A 27356-nucleotide genomic window follows, 5' to 3' on the forward strand; every position below is an offset into this window, starting at 1 on the left:
TTGTCATTCTCACCTCCTCAAAATATTTGCACTTTCAGATTGTACCCAAGGTCACCTTTACTGTAATATTTTCTATCATCTCTCACCAAGACAAAATTCCATTGTGTGTTGCGATATCAACCAGTGCTGGGGGACAACACACTAGTGATGACTGCAGGTGGTGCTTCAGAGAATGGGAGAGAGAATGGAGGGGGCATGTTTTATCTGGAAGAGCTGGATTTGGAAAGTTGGTATTTGCATGATGAAAAAGGGGGCCATTTTTGTGGTCCTGTTCGTAGGAGGTCATGTCATGGCAGAATTTAGTGGTCATGTGTGGCACCTTTCCTGAGTGTGTTCTGCAGAGTTCATCCAGTCCCTGTGCTCTGCCTGCAGTTGACATGACAGCATGTCAGCTTGCAGTTGAGGTGTCATCACAACAAGCTTCTGAAATTTTGGTTTTCTCTGTTTGACTGTGATTTGAGATTGTGTATTGATTGAAGTGTAATCACGACAAAATTGTCATAATAATGTTGGTCGGCAAGCCTTTTGCTGAGAAGCAAGCTCTGCTTCGAAAAAAGTGCCTGTGCTGAAAACAGTGCTATCATTGTGAGATGTGAAATAGCTTATCCCCACCCTCACCCTAATTTAACCTTCAGAGTATGACCCTTGATGAACCTTGGTTCCATTCCCATTCTGCCACTTCCATTTCTCCACAGCATATCCATGAAGTGAAATCAAATTATGGACAGTATTTCTAAATGACTCAATATTACTGATCTGAACCACTTGTTTATATAAGAAGCATACATAGAAGGCATGAGATTCTCAACTATTAGAAATAGGTTAATGTGAGAGTTCATTGTCTTGCCAGCTGTGGGAAAGAGATTAATTCGGTTGCATAAAATAAAACCTTAAATTTAGAAAGTCTAAATAGGAGCAGATATTTATGCAGTAATGAGGCACATAGGTTATGCTCCTTTCCCTCTTATTTAAGAAGATCATAGTATGAGAATATCATAGGAATGGCATCTTGACATAGTCTCACTGTTTAAATTTGCATATATACTGTCACTCTTTCTGCCGTGCATAATCCTTCATTTAGCAGTATGTAAGGCTATCTCTTGATTTGGTTGATTCAGTTGACATTCATTGTGTCTAATTTTAAATGAACTGAACACTTAGAAGCACATGAAGATTGGCTTGCTTGGTCATGCCAATGCTCTTAACACAGTTGTTTCCTGACTCTCCACCCCACCCCAAACGACTTGAAAACTGCTGAGTGTTTTGGTGGACCACTTATTGATTTTTCTGCACGTTGTAGCAAATTGTAATTGTAATGTAACACAGCAAAGTAAAATATAAGAAAAGAATGAATAAAAAGATAATTAAAATCCATATGACTATTTGATGGGGGCATGCTGAGGACCACCTGAATGAAGTTTGGGAACACCTTGTCTATCAGGACTATAACACTCAAACTGGTTGTGGCTGGAGACAGGACACAGAATCTGCATGGTGATTTCAGAGGATAATTGGAAAACTCACTCAGAGCTGCATCAGCCATGGCATCTAGCTCTCACTACAGTGGCAAAAAAATGTCCTCAGATAGGGTCTCTGAGGTGTCCTAGACTCCATCTCCCGATATAGGCATCAGCAGCCTACAGACCATCCTGAAGAACTCCACTGACCCATAGCTTGAGGCTGTGACGGAAGCAGTAAGGTAGGTCCTCACATTCAGACATGAATATGCACTCTAGCATTGTTTGGTTGTCTTTACAGTAGGATTTTTCTTTCTGCTGGTACAGTGGTACCTCGGGTTAAGTACTTAATTCGTTCCGGAGGTCCGTATTTAACCTGAAACTGTTCTTAACCTGAAGCACCACTTTAGCTAATTGGGCCTGCTGCTGCTGCCGTGCCGCTGGAGCATGATTTCTGTTCTCATCCTGAAGCAAAGTTCTTAACCTGAGGTACTATTTCTGGGTTAGTGGAGTCTGTAACCTGAAGCGTCTGTAACCTGAAGCGTATGTAACCCGAGGTACCACTGTATTCAGTCTGTTTAATTCTGCATACATGGACATAGAGCATACTGCCAACCCCTGCCAAAATACAGCTGAAACATTTAATGATGATACTTTGGTTGATCAAGCTGTATTCAAGTGTGTGTGTGTGTGTGTGTGTGTGTGTGAGAGAGAGAGAGAGAGAGAGAGAGAGAGAGAGAGAGAGAGAGAGAGAAAGGAACTGGTTTTCAGCCAAAAGTATTATCTTATGCAGACAGGGAAGACTGTTTTAATTAGAAGCTTAATCTGGCATTGAACTGGATTAACTCCCAGAAGCTCTTATGAGCATCCACTCACTGTTACCAGCTGGAGTACATTCCTTTGCAAATGCATTTCATCTGCATACCTAGAGTATTGCTCTTTAAATCCTTTCCCTCTTTGGGCACTGTCCGTTTGTCAAAAAAAATCTCTCGTCCTGTGAGACTTTACATCTTGTCAGTGTGAGATACAGTAACGTTTTGGAGAGCTCCTTCCTCACCGCTAATTATTCTTTTGATCAAGTTCATCTGAGATTCTGGGTATGATGGCATTTCTGTTAGAAAATATAGTATTGGCTTGATTCTGGCTGAGCTGAGAGAATCCAGCAGCTTTATAGCAAACAGCCATTGCAGTCACTTTGAACAGAAAAAAATAAAGAAGCAGTAATGACAGGAGGAGAAGAAAAGAACAAGAAGTGTATAAATGAGTTTGTGATAGGCTGTTACTATGCCTCTAAAAAGCCACAGGGAAAGAATGGTACAGTTTCATGTCTATAGAATTTTCCAGTATGAAATATGTGCCTAAAAAGAGCTTTCAGATAAACTGCATTTCCTAAGTTGAGCAAAAATGTGTCTTGCAGATCAAAAAGCATCATTTGCTAATAAGGAAACAGTGAATATTTTAGAAATCTTTGTAGCATTTTTTCTTGTGTTTGTGCTTGTTAACATATCAATAAAAATATTTAAAATGAAAAGAAATAAACCTTTATAGCTTGCTTTTTATTTCTGGAACTGGGAAGTAGGATAACCTGTTTGCATATGGTTAACATTAGATAATCATTGCTAAGAACAATTCATACAACACCTCCCTTCCAAATGTAAAATGTTACAAATCCTGGCTTCTGATTTAGCAGCTGGCCTGGTTGCCTGTGGTGAGTAACGCTCTCCCAGCCAAGTTTTCTCTATGCAATGAATCCTCTGCATGCAGCTGGTTCATATGATCTTTGGGCTGAAGAGCTACTAACTCCAAAGCCCCACTTGCAATTTCTAGCATGGCTTCAATGCAAACGTGCAGTGTGCTGCTGAGAGGAACATGGCTTCCGCACATTCATTGCACAATTGTCAGGAAAGGTTCACCAGGTGTAGCATTGCAGTCTTTCATCCATCTTAGTGTAGCATTGCAGTCTTTCATCCAGTGACCATGCTTAGTGCTTTCAGTTGCCCTTCCCAAGAGTCAACCTTCCTGCTGTGAGACATATACATCAGCAAGAATGGAAAGCAGCTTCCCCCAGTCATTAACATACACACTCCCACATGGCATAAAACCCTCACCACAGACGCTATATGTTATTAAATGTTAATGTCTTGTCAGAAGCCCTCAGTAAATAAGTAGTTTGGGAGTTATGTATTAGATTGCATGGCGGTAGGGACTATATAGTGTATGTAAATGAAACTGTCAAATACGGAATTAGTTGCTGTTTCTGTAATATCACAGCGTTGTCTTTCTGATTGCACAGCAGCAATGAAAATAACTGAGCAAGAAGACCTGAAGGGGAGGGTGGATATACCTTCCTCTTAGAGTAAGGGTGGAGGATTTGTGGCCTTCTAGATATTGCTGGACTCTACCTGCATCAGCCCAGCTGGCAGGGTCAGCCATAGGGGATGATGGGTGTATAGCAGGCCTATAAAGAAATGTGGGTGGCATTGTGGCCTAAACCCCTGAACCCCTTGGGTTTGCCAGTCGGAAGGTTGGCGGTTTGAATCTGCGTGACGGAGTGAGCTCCCCTTGCTCTGCCCAGCTTTTGCCAACCTAGCAGTTTGAAAGCACACCAGTGCAAGTAGATAAATAGGTACCACTGTGGCGGGAAGGTGGATGTTGTTTCCGTGCACTCTGGCTTCTATTATGGTGTCCTGTTGCACCAGATGCAGTTTAGTCATGCTGACCACATGACCTGGAAAAGCGGTCTGCAGATAAACGTGGGCTCCCCTGCCCTGAAGCAAGATGAGCGCTGCACCCCATTGTTGCCTTTGACTGGACTTTACCGTCTAGGGGTCTTTTACCTTTTTATAGTATACCCTAGTAGGCCTATATTTGGGCTCTCCACCCAAGCCTAGAACCGAAGAAGGTTCCATGCCTCTGCGCATTCACACACATGGGATTGTGTATGTATGGATGACCACTGAACGAACCTTTACAGCAGTGTGCTTCCCAAATTTGGTTTTGGATTATAATTCCCATCATCTCTGACCACTGGTCCTGCTAGCTAAGGGTGATGGGAGTTTTGGTCCCAAAACAACTGGAGACCCAAGTTTGGCGAACACTGCTTCACAGGAAACTGCAACCTCCTTCGCTCACCCCCATGTAATCTGGACCTCCATGCGTCTTGCAGGACAGGATGCTAAAATTAAGGTGCCGTACATCACTAAGCGTAGCAGACTTCAGCATTGCATAACAGTCTTATTTTAGTATGGCAAGCTAAACCTTTTGAGGCTTCCAGTGTACAGTGTGTGTATTCCGTAGGGTGCAGTATGCTCATACAATCTTAGAAATTGTAGAATTCCTGAGAAGGATTATGTGATGCTAATGAAACCCTAGCAGGTTTTCAGCATCAGTAGCTCTAATTTTCAGACAGCTGCTGCATTAGATTGTATTTAATGATATCGAGGCCCAGCTGGAGTTGTCTTAGCTGACTTTGCTTACCAGTTGAACAGAGCACCAGGTGTGATTGCTGGAGTGTGGAAATAATTCTGTTGTGCATAGGCTATCATCAGCAATGCTATTTGCTCTCTCGTCTAAAGATGTTTTTACTCGCTGTTGGAGAAAATAAACACTTTGGACATTGTTAGTAAATACTGGTTCATTAGTCTAATGCTATTTATAGCAAAGTGGCTACAATAGTCATTAATGTCTTCGGTGGAGGGGCATACTAGAATTAAGTGTAGAAGACTAGCTGCTAGTGGGTTTGGCTGTTAATGTGATCCAGGGCAGTTTTGTTTCTTGATAGTGCTTAATTACATGGGGTTGTATCCAACGAATCATGAACAGAAGGGAAATAGCTGCTCACAGACACTTGTACAAGTGGTAGCGTAAAAGTTGGCTCAATACTAAGAGGCTCCATAGAAGAATCTGCCCGTTCTTTTCTGCAAGTGGATGAACACACTTGGATTTAGCTTCACCTTTCTTGCACGGTACTCCAGTTCACAATATAAAATAATTTTTCCATGAGCAGAGGGCACTTTCCAACCAATTATTTACGGCATTCATGCAAATAACTCTTTGGAGAAGTCAGCCTTGCCAATCATTTTCCATCTCATCGTGGCTGTTGCCAGCAGTGGACTTGCAGCAGCTTATATGTCTGCCATGGCATTGTGCTGTTTTGAAAGTACCAGTATTACTGTTGCATGTGCTTCTCATACCTCCCCTAGGGTTGCCATATTTCAAACATGGATATTTTCAAGCTATTTTTAGGGGAAGTTGCCATACATCCGGATTTTCCCAGACACTTACACAATTTCTGCTTAGACACTGCTATCATCTGCGGTATTCCTGGTACAGTGGTATCTTGGGTTACAGACGCTTCAGGTTACAGACTCCGCTAACCCAGAAATAGTACCTCGGGTTAAGAACTTTGTTTCAGGATGAGAACAGAAATCACACGGTGGCAGCAGGAGGCCCCATTAGCTAAAGTGGTACCTCAGGTTAAGAACAGTTTCAAGTTAAGAACGGAGCTCCGGAACGAATTACATTCTTAACCCGAGGTACCACTGTATGACCTAGCTAGCCTTAAAGAAATAAAGAATACAAAACAATTCAGGTGAGCTAGAGCTAGTTTTGCTGATAATCCAGTTATGGCCACTAGGACTTTTAGGAAAGGTCCACATTATAATCTATGTGGTTGTGTGTTCTAATCTTTCTAGTCTATACGTTGCAGCTGTTTATCCAAGAAATTGAACTCTTAACTGAAATCTCATAGCAGCATCAGAAACAAGCACTTCACATTTCTAGGACATTACTACAAACTACAAAATGGTCCCTTTGTGGACAAAATAGACTCAAAAATACTACTGCCAAAATGTGCATCTAAGTGCATTTTAGACACACACAGTGCGGAAGAGCAGATATAATTTTAAATGGCATTGCTTCAGTCCTGTCAGGGATGAGCATAGTGTCTGTATGCAAAGTCGGTCCCATTTATCTTAATACGGTGTTGTTTTATACACTCAACCCTTCCTTCTGCCACCAAGGTAGATGCAACACCCAAGAGGCCATTGTAAAGAATGAGAGAGGTCTGTACATGTCTCTTATGCAATCCACGGTTTTTCAGTTTCAAATTAAGCTAGCACAGAGCTGAATGAGGCCAATGAATGGAAATCATGCAGTGAAATAGAAATTAAAAATCAGATCCATTAAAAACCGAATCCTAATGACTGCAAAAGGGGGGGGGGATAACTTGCCACATAATCATTTTTTGCATTGGAACTTGGATTACATCCGAATGGCTTTCTGAGGTTTTTTTGTTCCAATTTTATGTATTTTTTTAAAAAAAATGTTTTATTTTGAGGGTTGTGGTGTAGCAAATGTGATCCTTTAGTCTAAATTGCATCCAGCTGGAAATAGCTGTAATCTCATCATCTTTATCATAAATCCATCTCTACTCTGAGCTGCAGATTATATCTTTATAAGATTTTTTTTGTAAGTAGGTCTTTGAAAGGAGCAGTCCTTTTTTTAAGTGAAGCAAAATACTGCTTTTATTTGAGTTATGCCACATACTAACACACCCAGATGAAGTATGGAGAATTTGAAACAAGGGCTTTTTTCATCCTACCAAATGTCCGTTACACTCTGATTAATGCATTGGCTGGAATTTTGGTCCTAACAGAATCGTTTCTAATTCATGTAGAAAGATTATAAGCGCTTAAGTTTGTTACGTGCTCTGCAGACAAAACTATACTTTTATAGCACTAGCGTCACAGGCCAGAAGTATTAACAGTGCTGGGTTTTTGCAATCTTTTTATTTAATGTGGCTCTTCCAACAGTTTTAGGAGTCACTTGGGCTGACTGAAAGCCTAATGATTGATTCCAGGGATTATCGTGTGCCCTTTGAATGTGTGTTTCCTCTCTAGTTGCATCTCACTTTAAAAACATATCCTTGAGTTGAAATTTTTTATCGTGACAATTGCAAAAGAACCCTGACCTTCTAAATAACTTCCAATTTGATGGATGTTTCTGACTAATACACGTAAAATATTCCAATGTATTCTGGAATATTTTTAATTCCATTTACCAACTTAACGCATCTCATCAGAAGTAGTGAGCAAAATATTAGTCATTTAGTACTCAGCACCTTTAAAATCTGGAAAATTTCACCATCCAACTTCAAAAGGTTATGCTCTCCTTAAATAGCTAATAGTTCACAGAATGTTAGGCAACCTCTGGCCCCAGGGCTACCTAGGGTACTCAACAAAATTTTATCCTCAAATAAAAACGTATTGGAGGTCACAGACCACAGGGAGGTTAGGCTGGCCTCAACCAGAGCCAGGGCTTTTTTGGCCGTGGCTCCGATCTGGTGACGCTCTGTCACAAGAGACTAGGGCCCTGTGGGACTTGAAATCTTTCCACAGGGCCTGCAAGACAGAGCTGTTCCACCAGGCCTTTGGCCAAGGCACAGTCTGATCCCCTCCTTTGGTAATCCTCAGAGAACTAGCCCAATGGTTGCCATTAATTTAATTTGATTTTGAATTGATTTTAAAATGAATTGATTTTTGAATGCTGTGTTTCTTTTACTGTTGTTACCTGCTCTGAGCCCGGGAGGGTGGGATATAAATAAATTGTTGTTGTTGTTGTTGTTGTTGTTGTTGTTATTATACAGGTGCCAAGAAGGGGAAATGAGGTTAAAGGAGATGCCCAAGAAAGGAAGAGGAAGAATATACCAAAGGGGTGTCCCTTTGGTATTTTGGTCTGACCCCAGTCACAACTGGCTTTGACCCTATCATTATGTGGCCTTCATCATATCACTTCAGTGGGAATGTGGTCTGCAACTGGGGTGGCAGTGGGGAGTTAATGGAAGTGCACAATGAAAGCTGATAATAAAAATCTGCATTTTTGCACTTGATAATCCAACCCATTTCCTCTTTGTGGTTCAAAAAGTACTCTGTATCAGGGTTAGAAACTGGGGTAGAAAAGCTAGGAGGCAAATGGCTCCTGGGACCCGGGTTGTGGGTGCCAAAGCAGAATGCCTAATCGCCAGGGTGGGGTGGGTCGCTAACACTTTTTATTTATTATTTTGATAAGCATGAACTAATAATAATAATAATAATAATAATAATAATAATAATAATAATAATAATTTATTATTTGTACCCCGCCCATCTGGCTGGGTTTCCCCAGCCACTCTGGGCGGCTTCCATAAAAACCAAAAATACACTAAAATATCACAGATTAAAAACTTCCCTGAACAGGGCTGCCTTAAGATGTCTTCTGAATGTCAGGTAGTTATTTATCGTTTTGACATCTGATGGGAGGGCGTTCCACAGGGCAGGCGCCACTACCGAGAAGCCTGGTTCCCTGTAGCTTTGCTTCTCGCAATGAGGGAACCGCCAGAAGACCCTCGGCGCTGGACCTCAGTGTCCGGGCAGAACGATGGGGGTGGAGACGCTCCTTCAGGTATACTGGGCCGAGTCCGTTTAGGGCTTTAAAGGTCAACACCAGCACTTTGAATTGTGCTCGGAAACGTAATACACAATTCATGTAAGTGACACATTGTTAATGTCACATTTTTAGCAGAAATTGTTAATGCATGTTTAATTTGGTGTTTACAATAAAAATATTGGTACCATACTTCAGTTTTCAAAACACTCTACTCTTTATTGTTAAACTCCTTAACATATTGTCTATCCTTAACATATACTTTGAGGCTTCAAAGCATGTGCATTTCAGTAATCCTTGAGTGTCAGCCAGGCACAAAAAATGGCAGACTTTTGGGGGTGCTCGCAAATCGAGAATCTTAGGTGCAAAATGCACCTGGTAATTTTGAATCCTGCTCCGTCGTCTTGAAGATAGCTTAGTTAGTGGGACATCTCACAGGCTTGCAGAAGAATAGTTTTACATTAGGGAAACTGTGACATAGAAATGTCTCAAACGCAGGGAGCACCTACACACACTGAACAGATTATTTTCCTACATAGAAAAATCAACACTTGCATCTTGTACACTGTGTACATTGCTCTAGCTGAGAGAAGGAGGTTGCTGAAGCTGAAAGCTGCTGTGTCAGCTGTTCTGTATTGCAAGCTGAGTGGCTTTCCTGAAAGTCTTCTCCTGAGAGGGCTGCCTTGGCTGCCAAGAAGTGTGAAGTCTGGGTAGCTTTCTTCTAACTAGTTACACTATCGGGAATGGGGCATTCGGGAATGTTCATTGTTCTTATACACAAACCTTGACTACTTTGACATAAACTGGACTTTGCTCACCTGTATCACCTATTTCATGGGGATAACAGTCCAAAGTTTTGCTGTCACTTCAAGACATTTGGTACTCAGCTTATTTTCTACTTCTTTGCAGTGTTAGAAACTGATATATGAAAGCTAGGAGCTAAATGGCACCTTAAACAGAGGTTATGGAAGCAACAACGGAATGTCCAGGCACACTTTTTTATATGTGCTGAAAATGAATGTGCTGAAAATGAATGAACTGCATCTAAAATCTTATGTTCATTTTCACAGGGTCTAGTCCTTCCCCTCCCCACCCCCCTAATATTCTTATGATGTCCCTTCTCCAGTCTTTGGAGAATAGCTGGAAGTGGGGAGGCAGAAAAAGGTCCTCCTGAAATCTTAGGCGCAATACTGCGCCCAGAGCTCAGAAACGGCTCTCGCTGTTGAAATTCCCGGTCGCAAAATGCGCCTCAAACAATGGGAGTTCCTTTGCCAGTGTTATTTTAGAGACTTCTACTGCAGTGTTGATTGTTCCTTTTCACAATCTTTGGCTATGACTTTGAGTTGATCATTTAGTCCTTTTTCTTTAAGAGATTATATGAAGTCCCCCCTCCTTTAAAGTTTACAGCAACATTGAGAACAATTAAACCACTTGTTTCTCACTGCACCTATTTCCCCCTTTTCACTTCCTACAATTAACTTTGTGTGTCTGTGTGTGCTTTTTCGCTTATTGTCTCAACTACATTCTTCTTCACTGTTCTGTCCTTTGGTTGTTTAAATTATCTTCTCTCATTCAGCTTGAGCTATTTACATTTCAGTCCCTTCATTTTGAGCTGCTTTGTGCCTCTGTACTCTTACGTTTTGTTTTGTTGGTGATCTTTGTTTCACACCATCCATTTCACGTTGTTTGAACTACATATTATGTCCTCTAATTTTTCTTAACTTCCTTTTTTTCATGCATTCTCTTCTTGTTCATATTCTGCTGTCTTTTTTCTTTAGAAAACAAATGAATAACCAAATAGAGGTGATTTAAATCTACCTTTGGTAGTTCATTCACATATTTTCATATATCATTGCCTAGTGTTTGATGGAATTCTTCTAGGATCTACTGCCCACTTGTATCTGGCACATGGTGTTTTATGATTTAGGAATAAATATCTCCTTCACATACATATTATTTGAAATGTATGGCTCTCAGGATTTTTTACTATCATTTTTAGATTTAGAACTGTAATCCTGCTCCTCCCTTCTTGTTCTTTGGAGACAATATTTTAAATTGTGATCCTTTGGCAGGGATTGTTTGAAAGTTAACCCAGCTGTGATTGCTGTGTGTAATAATTTGAATCCATAGGCAGAATGAAGTAGAAACCAACATCATCACTAGAGAAGCTGATAATGCCAAGGGTTTCTTCTCATTACCTCTCAGCCAGTCCAGCATTTTTTCATCCAAAACGCAGCATGGTTCTGCAAATTATTTGTCTGTGAATTAAAAGTCATTCCACTTTCTGAAGGAAATATTGTTGTTAGAGAAGCAACAGAACTTTCTTTCTTGACAGAGGTTTTTTTGTTTGTTTGCTTAAAATACCATAAAAAATGTTTTGTTTCTTTAATCATTAGCTTAGCAAGCCATCCCCTGCCTCACTTGCTTAAGCAATGCCCGCCAGAGACAAGGAGAGAGCAGTTGGAGTTAGCTGATGTATCAATATATAGCCCAAAATCGATTTGAAGTCCACATCGTGATAATGGTTTTATAATATTTGGCATGGTGATGTATTGTGAATCACAATGTATGTGTACATGTGCTATGTAAAAAAATTGTGATATAGGGAAAACCGCAAAGCAGGTCATCACTTCTTTCATGATTCCTGCTGCCCCTGTTGCTCTGTACTATAAAATAACAGCTGTAACAATATGTTAGTAAAAATGTATCAGTTTTAGACCCCTAAGTAGTAGCAGTTGCCAGGACGTTACCCCGTTTGCCTCTGCATAGTTCCATCCTCATTTCAGACATCGTGATATATTGGTATATCGTGATGTTTAGCTGGTGATATATCACGATGTTACAAATCGGACCTCGCTCAGCCCTATTAGTTGCTGTTATTGCTATAAAGCTTTGCCCAATACCTCAGGACCTGCTGCAGCTGGATTGTCACCCCACAGCACCTGGGCGGACTGATACCAACAACTCCATGGGATAGTTTTTAAGGACTTGTTACATTTTAATACTGTCTTCTTGTGATTTTATTAATATGTTTTGATTTTATTTGCAATCCACCTTGGAAGGGTTTGCATCCTGATCGGTGGAATACAAATAATGATAACAAATGCAATTTACCATGCATACTGACTCCCTGGTGAAGCTGTCCCTGAAATAGAGGAGCTTTCTGACAGCTGTAGGATGTCCTTTATTCCTTCCTGCTCTTTGGTCTACAGCTGGAGCGGGTCTCATTAGCAGTTTTTGGAAGGGAGTGCCAAAGCTGTTTCCTCCTCTTTAGAACTTGGAGGGTAGGGAGATAAGATAGTGTATTTTTCCTTCAACAGTTTTCAGAACACATGGCTGATTTTTAATACACTGTTGTATATTGAGGGTAGTGTAAAAACCTGTTCTCTCTTCCCATCCCCATAAAAAGGCGGTAGGAAGGGTTTTACATACTTCCTTCGGAACCTAGCTCCCCTCTTTAAAATGGGAAGTTGTCTTTCCACCTTCCAGGAGACAGGGAAGGGAAGAGTGTGTACCCACCTAAATGTTGCAGGTTGTCTTTTGCAACCTGATCTTAAAGAGCATGCAGCTCTGTTGAGCCATGTAAGAGAATTGGACCTCAACTAGTTGCTTGAGGGCAGCTACCACAGGTGTGTGGCTGTTTTTCACCCTGAACCTCAGCCTTCCAACACCAAGTGCCCAGATATACCAGTTTGGTTAAATGTATGACCAGAGCTTCTATAGTCATACTGAGAAAAAACACCAATAGTTCTAAAAGCAATTTCATGTCCATCTGGCTTGCCATAGGGAAATTTTCAAGCTGTGCCTACTTGCCAGCCATATTCAGTAACACCAGCCTCCTCTTTTCTCTCCCCCCCCCCCGCTTCTCCGTTTGCTGTAATCCCATTCAATAGCACAAGATCTATGCATAGTTGTGTGGTTGTCTTCAATAAAATACATTCATACCCAGGAGGGAAGGGGCTTTTTTGCTCAGCGTTTTTGAAAACCTGGAATTTCATTGAGAAATGTGATATGTGACAGCCATAACTATAGCTGGCTTAAAGAATGGACAGATTTACAAAGACTAAGTCTTTCAGTGGGTATAGAGCCTATATATTCTGCTCTGGTGGCAAGATGCTGAATATGGGAAATCACCATAATCATATAAGTTAATATCTTGCTTATGAGTTTCCAGAGGAATATGAATGATGGCTGTTGGAGACCGCATGTTAGACTAGATGACGCTAGACGCGCCTCCCTGATTGATCCAACAAATCCTTGTTTAAGTGAATGGACCAAGTTGTGTGTGATTGTATGGTCTTGTGATTTTTGCATTCCACAAAACAGTGTATGATTTTGAACATTAGATGTCGTGATGTTGGAAAGGGCTGGAATCATGAGGTAAGAAGTTTTGGGACAAGCCAAAGTGGACTTTATTAACACAAATCTAGGAGATGTTGAGGTCCTGACAGCCCTGACTCACCTGTAAAATCTTGGATAAACATACAGGTATGAAACCAAGGAGGGAGATGAACAGTGTGCTTATATGTGTGCACAGGACAGGAAGACAAAAGATTAGGCTAAAAAAACCCAAGTACCAGGGTTTCTGACCTATAGAGTGTGTGTTTTACTTCCCCATGCTTGTATCAATTACATCTTTTTAGCTTAGTGAAAAGCTTTTTCTGTTAATCTGAATATCCTAGTTTGAAATGCTGATAAATCCTGTAACGGAGAGAAAAGGCCCACATGTAATTAGACCCTATCATAATTCATATACCCTAAGGGAACAGATATGAAGTTGTACAGGTAACTATTAATTAGGATATCTCAAGTTCTTATTGTCTGGTCTAGCACTTTTCTCCTTAATTTGGGGAAAAGAATATTTTAATCTCATATGCTTAGAGCCTGTAAATGGAATAGAGCCAAGCTGAATATTGAGACAGTGTGGTTGGAGTCTTCTCTGGCTCTTCTGAGTGTTTCTTTACAGGCTTTTAGAGGCAAGGATTTGAGAGTCTGACATCATTCAGTAGCGCTGAATTAACATCAAGAATGAACCTATGCATATTCTTGACAACTATGCCAGTTAGCTAATTAAATAATTTGCATATAATGCTGCAGGAAGAGTTGAGCAAACCTGGCAGGAAGGGCAGGACAAAGAAAGACAGCTGGTCGTCTGAGCATCTGGTGGTCATAAAAAATGCCCAGAATTCAACCTTTGGAATTTAATTTTACATTGTGGACCCTGCTGGATTATGATGATGGACATTTTTGTGTGTTGGTTTACTTTGGGTCTTCCAACATTTTGAATGTTGAACATATCAGGTAATCGAGCATTTAGCTGCATATGTTTAGTTGTGTCTGTTGCACGCCCCCCTCATTTTCAAGAAAGGCCTCTGTTGCCTTTTAGTTTGCAAAACCTATACGCTTTGTTTGTTAGCTCCTCATGTTTTCATTCAGCCCTTCCATAAGAGGCCAGGGTTGTGTGCACGTAGTAAAAATACATAATTGAATATGTGACAGGGCACCTAAAGAGGAAATGAATACAGAAAGGCAATGCTTCCTCTTTTTCCTACTTGCAAACTAGCATGTCCCTAATACCTCAAGCATTCCATTTCACTGTTGTTCTGCTGCTAAGCTTAAAACAAAACACTTGTACATAGAAAAGTAGAGTTGTCGTGTACACCTTGCTTGCTAAATGAATGTGAAATAGTTGGAGGGATTATTATTATAAGCATGGTGGCCGTGATATGAAGGCAACTGAGAGAGAGAGCATTAATCAGTTTGGCTATGTTGAGTTTGAGTTGCATGGCTGGACAGCAACAAGTATAGTGGTACCTCGGGTTATGAACTTAATTCATTCTGGAGGTCTGTTCTTAACCTGAAACTGTTCTTAAACTGAGTTACCACTTTAGCTAATGGGGCCTCCTGCTGCCGCCGCACCACCAGAGCACAATTTATGTTCTCATCCTGAAGCAAAGTTCTTTACCCAAGGTACTATTTCTGGGTTAGCGGCGTCTGTAACCTGAAGTGTTTGTAACCCGAGGTTCCACTGTATTAGTAGTATTAAGGCAAGGCAGTCTGCTTTCAGGCCAGACAGAAGCGAACAGCCCAGCATACATTTAAAAAGGGCACTTAATTCAACTACTGGCTATGCTGTGGGGTAAGGTCAGTTAGCAATTACATGGAAAGATGTTGTGGACTTGAGCTGAAGTGTGTGCTGTCCCAGTTTTATCTGCTGTTCAGTTCAAGGATTGCAGTTGCCTCTCCTGCTTTGTTCACTTCTGTTTTGCTACGTTTTTGTATTCAAGATTGGCATTCTGCACCTTTTTTTTAAAATGATGATCGTGTCGTAAGCTGCTTCCACTGCTATTCTTATCAGACTTGCAATTAATATATCTAATTGGATTCTGCAAAGCCATTCATTGTTATATCATACACAGGGGAGTGGGCTTAATTAAAATAAGCACAACATCCGTTTTATCTAAATTTCAGTTCCTCTTTGCAATTAATTGACTAAACCCTGAATGGTCAGTAGCTAATGTTCTGTAAAATTCATATTATGTGCAGTATCATTTCATCTATCATTGCAAAATGCTAGATGTTTTGTAGCAATTATTTTTAGATTGGCTGGTGGGGGGGGAATTACTGTGGAAAAAGTCTTCTCGTAGATATTTCTTCCCTTACTCTTGTTAACCCTTAATGGAAGTTTCATTATTAAAGTTCCCAGGCATTGTATCTTAATATCACCTTTTAAAAAGGTTTAAATTGAAATTTGGTCAAATGAATGAATGAAAATTTGCTCATAAAATGGTTTGTGCACTCTGTTTCTTTTTACAGAGAGGGCTATTGCAAAACACGAAGTCCGAGAAATTGAGCAACGTCACACAATAGATGGCTTTCGGTCAGATGTTGTTCTGGATGAAGATGATGATGTGGTGATCATTTATAATCGAGTACCTAAAACTGCAAGCACGTCCTTTACAAACATTGCATACGATCTTTGTGCACGGAACAAGTACCATGTTCTGCATATCAACACAACCAAGAACAATCCTGTGATGTCTCTGCAAGATCAAGTAGGTTGCATTGGTTAGGATATAAGCTTTTATTTCCTTAATTGTTTTATTTTTACGTCGGGTATTTTGGTATACCAGAAGTAAAGTATCAAGTATGAAGAAACATTTGACAGTAACACCCAGTAGAGAGCAACAACATACAGGTTTTAGTAAAATTGTTACTTTAGAGCAAAAATAAGCAATTCAGATGTTTTGGATTACAGTTCCCATCATCTCTCACCATTGAATGTAATGACTGGGGCCAATGGGAGTCCAACAAATAGTTTTTTCTAATCACTTAGGTGCATGATAAATCAGTTAGAGGTCTTTTGTTGAGTAAACGGTTTTAACATGTTGCTAAATAAAAGGTAAAATACATAAAAACAACATCTGGACGGCACCTTGTTAACTACCCTTGACTTAGAACCTGGCAGAACAGAAGATGCTGATACCATACTTACTAATAAATTTGTATTTTAATTGAACTCAATTAAATAATAATATAATATAGATATTGTCACTTGGTAAGCTTGAGTGATTTCTTAACACATTAAGGCAAAATTTCCAGTGTTTTCCTCCAAAGCCCCTCTCTCCTTAAGTTAATTTTTATATGAATTGATAATGCCTCCCACCCTGCTGTTGATAGGATGCAAAGCACTGGTTTTCTCTAATCCCTGCCTCTCTTTTGCCCTTTATACTCAGCCTATCACAAAATCATGTTCTTTCCTTCATCAGCATTGTGAAAATATCTTGGCAATTTCCTCATTGTCGTTCAAGCCATCTCCCGTCTTGAGAACGGCAACTTTCCACTCTCTGGCCTTCTGTTGCCATCCTTCAGCCCTTCCACTTATTTCCAGCTGTCAAAATTAATCACTTGAAGTTTTCATAAGTCGTGTCTCTGCTTCCCTCCCCCCCCCCTTTTGTTTTGTCAGATTTTATAATGAATTGATTTTAGAATGCTGTATTATTTTACTGTTGTTAGCCGCTCTGAGCTTGGCTTCGGCTGGGGAGGGCGGGATGTAAATAAATATTATTATTATTATTATTTAAATGTGTGTTTCTACAGAGGGCATACTTCGTACAGTGCCTGGCACACTTTAGTAGTAAAGAAGCTTATTTCGCGGTACAGCAGAACCACTGCTGGTCAAGAGGGGACACGACTCTGGCACTGTGTATCTGGACAACATCATTCGTTAATTTTAATTAATTAACTAATATCCAGCACCCTTCAACTCCCATGAGTTTCCAGGGCATCCAAGTTAGTGTCCACCAGTTATCCAGAGGATAGTTAGCTGGCAAACCTTTAGTGGTCCAAGGCCTAGAGATTTAACAAAACAAAGCTTTATTAAATACAAACCCTATACTGTGCCCTGTACCATATCTGCAGAGAACTCGCTAATTGATAAGCCATTTTATTCTGTAGCTATAAAGCATGCATTTCTCCCAGGTTTTGCTGATCCCATAGTGGCTTGTCTGGCTTGTTTTCTATGATCTTTAGAGAATTGTTGACGTTCCCATCTGCCAAGAAAACTGAAATCTTTATACCATTCATTTTCTACTTTTTTCCTTGCAGGATTTCTTGTTCTCCATCAGAGTACATTTGATCTCTCTTTCAATTCCGGGAAGCTCATCTGAGCTTAAAACATAAACAGCTTAAACATACCCAGAAGTTCAAAAATAGCTTTTCAGTTATTTTTCTAAAAGTGCTAGGGGAAAAATACATCTGTAGAAACTTGCTCACATATTTTGCTCTTTTGTTAGTCAGATTCCAAATATTATCTTGAATTTAAAATATTAAGTAATTGCCCCAATTTTCTATACTATATGTAAAGTGGAATTCCTAAATAATGGCAAAAACATCCATAATACTATTTTTGACCCTGAATAGTTTTAATATATTGGTCACTTGTGGGTATTCTGTTAGCTTACTGCTGACCTGTTCCATGAAAAGCTTTGGCCACCAAATGCAGCATTATCAACACAAATTAAGTGTTAATTCATAAGTCTGGATGTGAGATGACAGACAAAATATTGGTATCAAAGAGAGCAAGCAGATGGTTCCCACAACTAAAATATTTTGGACTAATCTGCCATTCTGATGGCCGCAGAAAATGTGAAAACACAGTTTCCCCTAGAATGGATTGTAGGATAGTCAAGAATTTGGCAATGGACAATTATGCCTTCTGCATTCCAGTTCACCTCACTGGGACCCCTTATACAGCATTTATGAATTCTCTGGGAGAGCAGAATTGGGTGGAGATTGGAGATTAAGACAGTAGCCATTCTTACTGCAGTTGGGGATTGGTCGTATGTCAATCCAGATAATATCAACACAATTGGCAGGATCTGTGACCTATGGAACCTGGCAGGATCTTGATTTCAGAGGTTTCCTATTTCCTAGGCAACTAGGCTATTATCATAGAGTGCTTCTGGGTCATCCTAATATTTGCTTCATTATACCATGTTTCGGCAGTAGCTAGGACAATTTTTCACCAACTTCTATCCAGTAAGACTGTTTCAGTCCTTTTTATTTCATTCAGAATTAGGGCACCATTTGATTCCTCATAACTCTGCTAAGTATTAAGATCTGCAGATCAATTTGAGAGTCTGTTGGTGTTGAGCGGCTGTTGAGGATGAGCCCCTGGTGCACTGCAGTGACCCTGCTTATGACAGACAAGGGCACTGTTGGGGGAAACTGATTTTCTAGATCCATTTTGATCAGGGTTTAGGCCCAGTTTAGGCGCAGAAATTGCTTTGCTCACCCTGTATGATGAACTCTGCTGGGAGAAAGAAAGAGGAAATCTGTCCATGTTAATTCTCCTTGATCTTTCAACAGCTTTTGATAACCATCAACCATGGCATCCTTTTAGAGCAGCTGCCTGAGCTTGGGAGTGCATATGGCACGACTTTGCAGTGGTTCCAGTCCTACTTTCACGGTCATTTCTGGAGGGTGCAGTACTCTTTGGCCCTGTGGAGCCTTCAATACATATATTTAGGCACCAAGTGAAATCATTCCTCTTCTCCCAGGCCTTTGCTTTGGCTAATTAAATAATCTATTGCCTTTTAAACTGGGTGGGGCAATATTGTTTTTGTTTGTTTCTATGTATATATTTTTGTGTTTGTGTGTTGTAAACTGCCCTGTGGTCCTTGGATGAAGGGCAGTATACAAATTTAATAAACCATAAAATGCTTATTTTATTTTCATCGTATCTATCTATCATCTATCTATGAAGTTTATTTGAATTAAAAGGGAACTAAGAGCGGGATTGGGCTCTGTTTTGTTGCAGCTGTCCCTCTGGAGGCTCTTTCTTAGTGTTAGATCATTGTATTTGACAATTAAAGGAAATACATTAACGGTTTACTATATCCCATTTTCCCATCCCACAACATAGCACAGTGAACTGAACATTATTCTGACAAAAGCCAATATGCTCCTCACTTAAATAACTAGCAAATGTTGGCCTCTTCAGAAAACCACATATGAGACATGCTATAAAAATGTTGCAGCATTTAGTCACCTAAATCTCCCCTTCCATCTCCTTCCCATGCCATTTCTCTTCTGATAGTGGTTAGTGAGCCTGCCTACTTCTGCAGGGCTTTTCACTCTCTCTTAGGTTCATGTGTATGCGTGTATTTGGACTTCTGTAAACCTCAAGTTCCACCTTAGTAGACTGATACTTGCTCCTTGTTTCGACCACGTGGCTGCTGGCTGCCGTCGCTTGCGTTTGCTATTTGAGGGAGAGATATCAGCATCCTGCAGTTGGAAGTACTCTCCATTTTAAACCGTCTTGCTGCCTCAAGTAAACATCAATACAGACAATGCCAGGGAAAGCAAAATTCAGCTTATGTGGAGTACTCAGTCTTTTTATTTATTTCTTTTTGCACAAGTAGCTAAAGCTATCTGGTTGAGTGCTAGAAGAAACAGCAGCACATCAGAGCTTAACTTCAGATTACATTCCGCAGTTAGATAGAAAACATTACAGACATATATTTCTCTGTGTTGGTCATTTATGATCTCTCTATGCATATATTTATGGATCTACACATACCCCATGAATTCATTATAATGTGAAGGCACCATTATATGTTACCATGAATATAGGACTCCTTGATCAGTTATGAGATCAGTACAGTCGGACGTCTCTGCTTTCATTGTTAAGACCATATGCCTTTTATCTGTTACGGTACAGAGATACTTCCTGGTGTGTTCATTTTGTGTGTGCCTTGGTATATCAATTTCTGAAATTGCAGTATTAAGAACAGAACAGATGGTGGTATTCAGATTTATCAACTCTTTTTCTAAAGCCAAACGAACAACCTCTAGCTGCTCCACTTGGTTAAACTACTCAAATCTGGTTTGGACCGTTTGAGTCACTTTGCTGCCTTCTGAATGTCATAATTCCTTCTTTTAACACTAGTTCAAATCTTCCTGTGCTCATGTTTATGTAGCCAAAACCACATCTACCTACACAGAAGAGAGAATTACCAGCAGACATGATTTAACCCCAATGTTAAGTCTGCAGAAAAAAAAGGAAAAAAACAAACACCAAAGTGGGCACTCCAAAACAGCCCCATAAAGCTGAGCAACCAAGCGGGGGAAATCCTGGGCTAGGAATATAAAATGGAATGGCTTGATCAGGATGGCAGAGAAATATTATTATTATTAGAATTAGAATTTGCATATCACCGTCTATCCAAACATCACATGGTGATTTACAACAAGCATTGTAGCAGAGAGCCATCTTATTGTCCCAATAACCATCTCTCCCCCACCCCTCCAACCCCCAAAAGGTATTTGCAAAAAGAGGTCATGTCACTGTTGTGGCAGTTATGTGTGTTCACATTCATGTGTGCATCTGTCTGCCTTCACACAAATTATGGCACTGGCATGAGTGAAAGGGATCGTGGGATATGTTCAAAAGCTGAAAGGAAGGGAAGGTGGTAGACCTACTTGGGAAGCAGGTAACCCATTTGCTGGAAGTACCAGAAATGCATTGCTGGATATCTTTTCCAGTAGCAATCTCAGGGTGCAGAATCAATAGGAGTTCCTATGTGAAATTAGCCAATAGATAACTCTCCCTCGGCTCACACCTATTTTTATGTTTGCAAATTTCAGACTCTACTTGGCAAACTGAACCATTTTGGGGTTTGCAGTTAACAGGCCCATAAACTTAACTCAGGTTATGGTGCAGTTGCCCTGGAATATGGACATTAGGAGAGAAGGATTTCAGCACTCTTATTTTTAAAACGAATCACTCAAGAGAAAGCAAACGGATTTACAGAATTTTATATGTGGGTTGCCTTGATCTGCTGCATTAATTATTGCACTTTAATCTTAATAGTGTGTGCTTTTTGCTAGGAAGCCCCTAGTTCAAAACCCAGGTCACCTATGAGGTTCTTGGTAGCCTAGGACAAGACACTGCTTTCTCAGCCTCTCACCTGTAATAGAAGGAAGATCATGCTGCCCAGAAAAATGGCAGCTTTTAAGGATTGCTAAGAGGATCTATGAGAGGCACTTTGAGCCCTTTTGGAAAATGCTGTATCAATATGAAGTATCATTATGGCTATGTTAAGAATGCTTTTGAGTGGAGCATTTACTGTTATCACTTTCTATTAGCTGAGTTGCATCTCTTAATACTAGCCTATTTCATTGATCTCAATTTTTTCTTCTAAGCATTAAAGAAACTTTTCTTCTTCCCTCCCAGGTACGATTTGTGAAGAATGTAACTTCCTGGAAAGAAATGAAGCCAGGGTTTTATCATGGACATATATCCTTCCTGGATTTTGCAAAGTAAGCCACATAACATACAATTCTGTTTGCAGCATTTTGAGTCCTTGTCAGCTCGTTTTTTTATTGTTCAAGCACTGCACTGATTCACTTAAGAGTTTACTGCCCTCTAATGGTCATGAACAGAAATTGCACCGTGACATTCTGAACATGCTCTTTTCTCCCCCTCTATTATTTTCAGTAAAGCTTTTCTCTTCCCCACTGACTTCTCATTCAGATTGATTTCAGTCTTTTTCTCCTGGACATGCATTTCCTGTTGATGTGCTTTGGTGACTAAGCTCTTGGAAAACATACTTTCTTAATTTTAAAAAAAATCTGGGTGCTGTCTGAAAGCACAAATATATAACTGGAGTAGAGAACGGTGTGGGGATAAAGCTCAGAACAGTCTTGCTGAGCAGCAAATCAAGGAATTAACCAGTTCCCGCTTGGTGATTTTAGTCCTTTAAGTAGTTAAGATTCTCTACAATTTCTTTTGACTTCTAATTGCTACTAATCTGTTGGTGCCACCCCTTTCCCAAAACTTAATAGTGACCACCTATTAATTAATTAATTAATTAAATTTTATTTACGGCTATTAGCCCATAAAATATGTACAAACATAAAAGCACAGAAGCATAAAAACCAATACATCTAACAAGAGAAGGGGAACACCACGATACAAGGGTGGGTCATTGAGCAGTGACAAATAACAGCTTGGGGCCCGGAAAGATCTAAGGGACGGTTCACAGAAAAAGGAGAACTGGAGACGAGATCCGTCATGCACTCTCATCATAACTGTCCGATTAGTTTTTGTTGTTGTTGTTGTTTTTTGGTGGTTTTTGTGTGTGAGATAACCGCATTCAGGAATCTCGCCACCTGCAGAGTTACAGAAGGATCTGTATCCTGTAAAAGCAGTGCGGCATGTGACTCAACAGGCCTGCCAACCAAGCGCAGTAAAGCAGGACCCAGGAATTTAGTCCTGGCTATGCTATGTAAGGGACAGTTGAACATTATATGTGGAAGAGATTCAACTGTTTTCCCGTCACACTCGCATAGCGGAGACACCAAACCCTTGGAAAATCTGTGGCTCAGCAGGTTCGATGGAAAAACATTGAACCTTGCACGAATAAATGCAAGTCGGTGTGGTACCACCTGCTCTCCTGTAGAGCCTTTCATATTAGAAGTTGCTTTGCAAAATAAATTTTTAAAAAGACTGCTGTTCCCTGGGCTGACTCTACCATATCATACAAGAGAACCCCCAAGACAAATTTGAAACACTAGCCAAAAATGGATAAATGTGCTCGACAACAATTTTGTCAGCCATGCAAATGAAGGAAGCAATTATTTATTTTTAATATTTGATTGAGCCATTAATGACTCCGCTCAGTGCTTTCAGCCTTCCTTTAGATTAGCAAATCAACTTACTGCCTTCAGCAGTGCAGTGTTTCAGTAGCACAGAGTACTTGACGGTAGTACCAGAACATATGGAAAGAAACCCTCTGTTTAGGTTTCAGTCAGTATCTCTTCAGGCCTACTTCATAACAGTAGGGCTGCCGTACGTCTGGGTTTTCCCTGGACACGTCGGAGAATTGGGCTGCAAAAATGACATCAGGGTGGATTTTTGCCGAATCGGCAAAATGTCCTTGGAAAACCCGGAGACGTATGGCAACTAGGGCAATTCTTTTTAAAAAATATATTTAAAAATCCAAAAAATATTTTTGAATTTTCATTTTTGGGAATATGGCAATCCTAACAACAGGCTGTGGTAGTTTGGATTCAGTGCTATCGGACTTGCTGCCTCTTGAGAAACTTCTTGTTTTATGGCCTCGTATTGCCTGCTGTCCTGTCCTGCCAACCTAGCAGTTCGAAAGCACGTCAAAGTGCAAGTAGATAAATAGGTACTGCTCTGGCGGGAAGGTAAACGGCGTTTCTGTGCGCTGCTCTGGTTCGCCAGAAGTGGCTTAGTCCTGCTGGCCACATGACCCGGAAGCTGTACGCCGGCTCCCTCGGTCAATAAAGCAAGATGAGCGCCGCAACCCCAGAGTCGGTCACGACTGGACCTAATGGTCAGGGGTCCCTTTACCTTTATTGCCTGCTGTAGCCAATCTGACTTGTAGAAAATGGCTCCATAAATGCCTACTTACATGTGATGGCAGGAATAATATTGAGCAGTGTGGTCAGGTGGGGAGAGATTAGGCTTTCTCTGAAAGAAGTGCATTTCTTTCACCCCCACTTAAACCATACTGGAACTGGAGCTTCCTGAATGCCCAGTTTGACACAGAGTCCTAAACTAGCACCAGAAGTCCCTTCTCGAGCCCAGAAGGGGGGGAAACTGAACTGCATGGCAGCTAGTTGCTCATCACGATTGCTACCACTCAGCTGTAGACTTCATTGTTTGCACTCTGTTCTGCCCATCTGTTTGACCTCAGCAACGAATCTGCCTGCATCTCTTGCACATTATCTAGGTTGTGAAACCGGGTGTGCTCTTATCATGGGAACTCGTTACAAGAACATCGCAAGCGGAGGTCAAAAATGATACTATCCCACCCCCCTTCCATTCCCACCCTTTTGACATGTATGCTCCCTTTTTACTGGCCAATTCTCTATTACGGCCTTTTCCAGGCTGGTACCCTACTGATGTCTGCGGTTACAGCTCTCATCATCCCTGACCATGGGCAAAGCTGGCTTAGGGCTGTTGGGAGTTGGAGCCCAAGATATATGGAGTTATATGCACCAGGCTAGTGAAGGCTGCACTATTGCTTAACCAAGATGAAGGGAAAGGTCTGTGAGATGGACTTCAGCTGTTCATTTTATCTAGAATCCATCTTAATTTATTTGCTGTGACAAATGTGGAAAACGATGGGGGGGCACCATAAGTTTTATGTTCTGTACATTTTGTGCATGCAATGTAATATCAGACAGAGAGTGCTGAAGGTTACAACAGCAGCTGAAATGTACTTGTAAAGAAATGGTTGCCAAACTTCAGTCTCAAAAAAGAATCCCCGGGCATAAAATTGCATTGCTTCCTCCAAATTCGAAAGTGCAATATGCTATATTAATAAACCTCTTGCATTGAATACCTAATGAAATAATAACCTTGTGAGCAGCTAGGTAAGTGTTACTCTATCCTCTACATTATTCATAGAATAAAACTTAAAACATTTTGTAGGTACTGTAACTTCAGTCTAAAAAACATTTTGCCTCAAGAAAGGCAGCTAAGCAATTTCACAAATTTCATTCATATGCATATTTTCCTCCAGGGTTGCATTATCCTTGTGGCTTTTTTTGTTTGTTACCCTTTCACCTAAATGATTTATTCCCCCCCCCCCCGCAACAGCTTGCTTTCTTCTATTTGTGGTTTCGATTATTAAAATAACAAATTGAATGCTGAGCTTGCTCTCGGCAATAGGCGAGAGTAACTTGTGATGTTGCGTTAGAGAAGTGTAAAATCTTTCTGCAAAGATTCATCCTCCTTAAAAAAAAACTCTGGCATAATGCTTTGATTCAGAATATACGCTCATAAAATTACACTGAATTTCAAAACTTTTATGACAGTGGTGGTGGAGCTGTCTAGAAATTTCACTTAAGTGGTAGAGGACAAAAACTCATGCACTATTTTTATTTTTTATTTTTTAAACCCCATTGATTCTGCCTCATTCTTCATTCCTTTTAATTCATTTATTCATTGCTCTGGGTACTTGGAACCATCATCTGTCAAATGAGCTGATGAATGCATACAGGGATTCCAAGTGTTTATCTCGAAATGCCAAGGGGCCCTGACCGGATATGGGGTCCCCCCATTATGCTAAATGTTTGAGTAAAAAAATCTGAAGCAACAACTTGCTTTAACTCCATTTAAGTTTTGTGAAGGCAACCAGCCATCTAAATCCATCATGGATAAGCAGTGAGGCATATGTTGATTTACTTCTGCCATGGTGGAATAATAATAATTAATAATAATTAATAGTTAATAATAATAATAATAATAATAATAATAATAATAATAATAATAATAATAATTATTATTATTTATGCCCTGCCCTCCCCGGCCAAAATTGGGCTCAGAGTGTCTAACATCAAATATATAACATATTATCATAAAATTAAGCAATCAATTAAAATACATCCTAAAATTAAATCGGAATCAAAGTGAAATCTAATCAGATGGCAACCCACAAATTAGGTATGGGGACCTTAAATTCTCACCACGCCTAAATCATAAGCGACATGACTGATGATGGTGGCAGTAAGCTTTGCCTCCTCTCATCATGGTGACAGCAGCTCTGCCTTTCCAGATGCATCTCTCTTGCCTCTGCTTGAGGAAAGGGCAGGAGTGGGCTCAGCAGAGGCCTCTGGCTTCATCTCCCTTTTCGCTTTTGTAATGGGAAAACTAAAGACATGGTGTCTCATCCTCTCTAAGTCTTGAGTCGGATTCCAGGAAAAAGACAATAATGGTAAAAGTAACAGCAGTCAGCATACAGAATCAAGAACGGCAGCAACTCAGGGCCATAACCTGGTTGGAAATCCGCTTCCAAGTGGAGTGAGGAAAGATGTTCCATCTGGCCATGCCTGCAGTTGCTGTGCCATCATGTGCTCAGTGACCTTTTCTAAAAAGGAAAGATCTATCCTGTTCTATTTTTTATTCCCCACCTATCTGACTGGGTTGCCATTCTAAATCTTGTCATCACATCCCTGTCTGAAGACTGCCTTTTCAGGCATAGGTGGAGACTGCTCCAACAAAAGACAGAAACTCCCTTCCCAATTTTACTATTTGGTCAGTGGACTTGCCTGGCCTTCAGACTGGGAAGGGTTTGGCATCCTCAAAACAAGCAAGACTGGCAGACCCAAGTAGTTGCAGTTGATACCTTTGTTCTCTCCGTTGCCTTGCTAACATTGTTGTAACTGTGGTAATGCATAGGGAAGAGTTTAAAAGCACCTTTTTTGGTCCTTAAAGCAATAAAGCACCGAAACTGTATTTACAGCCCTATTTTTGAATGTCCAGGTTTATAGGCTAGCTTTGATGGTTGTTCCTGGCATGTAATTGATTTTCATATTTCTTTAAACAGATTTATTTTTGCACGTTGGAAGGCAGTTGGTCTAGTATACATCAAAGCTGTTTAAAAGCATCTTTGTAGTTCTTACCATACAGTAGATTAACTGCATTCTGCTAAATCAGCAGTATTCAGTATGAAGTGCAGAGTACGTTCAACCGACAGGCCATGCTTATTTTGCCTGCAAGCCACACAGTGCTAATTAGCGCACAAAGGTTGCCCTGCCTAGCATGGAGACATGCTCTGTGTCAAAGCACAATGTGAGCAGCAGATAAATAGAACACATTCTCTTTGGGTTCTTTCTAAAGGTAAAGGAGCCCTGGACAGTTAAGTCCAGTCAAAGGCAACTATGGGGTGTGGCGCTTACTGTTCTTCAGGAAAGGGAGCCAGCATTTGTCCACAGACAGCTTTTCCGGGTCATGTGGCCAGCATGACTAAACTGCTTCTGGTTCAGTGGAAAACCGTGACAGAAGCCAGAGCACACAGAAATGCCATTTACCTTCCCACCGCAGTGGTACCTATTTATCTATTCACACTGGTGTGCTTTCAAACTGCTAGGTTGGCAGAAGCTAGGACAGAGCAATGGGAGCTCACCCTGTTGCTGGAATTTGAACCGCTGACCTTG

General features: G+C 40.5%; 1 protein-coding gene and 1 long non-coding RNA gene across 3 annotated transcripts in view; one reads left to right on the forward strand and one right to left on the reverse strand.

The window, feature by feature from the left end:
* LOC309344000 overlaps window positions 1-27356 on the reverse strand; it is a 288311-nt gene that overhangs the window by 110227 nt on the left and 150728 nt on the right. The window lies entirely within an intron of this gene.
* HS2ST1 (heparan sulfate 2-O-sulfotransferase 1) overlaps window positions 1-27356 on the forward strand; it is an 87767-nt gene that overhangs the window by 52547 nt on the left and 7864 nt on the right. For both annotated transcript variants that reach the window (XM_081866103.1, XM_081866104.1), the window contains exons 2-3: window positions 15696-15934; window positions 21619-21704. In XM_081866103.1, coding sequence (XP_081722229.1) covers window positions 15696-15934; window positions 21619-21704 — 325 coding nt within the window. The remainder of the gene's footprint in view (window positions 1-15695; window positions 15935-21618; window positions 21705-27356) is intronic.

The sequence above is a fragment of the Podarcis erhardii genome (assembly GCF_964252035.2).
Source record: "Podarcis erhardii genome assembly, chromosome: 6".
In the NCBI taxonomy this organism is placed as follows: domain Eukaryota; kingdom Metazoa; phylum Chordata; class Lepidosauria; order Squamata; family Lacertidae; genus Podarcis; species Podarcis erhardii.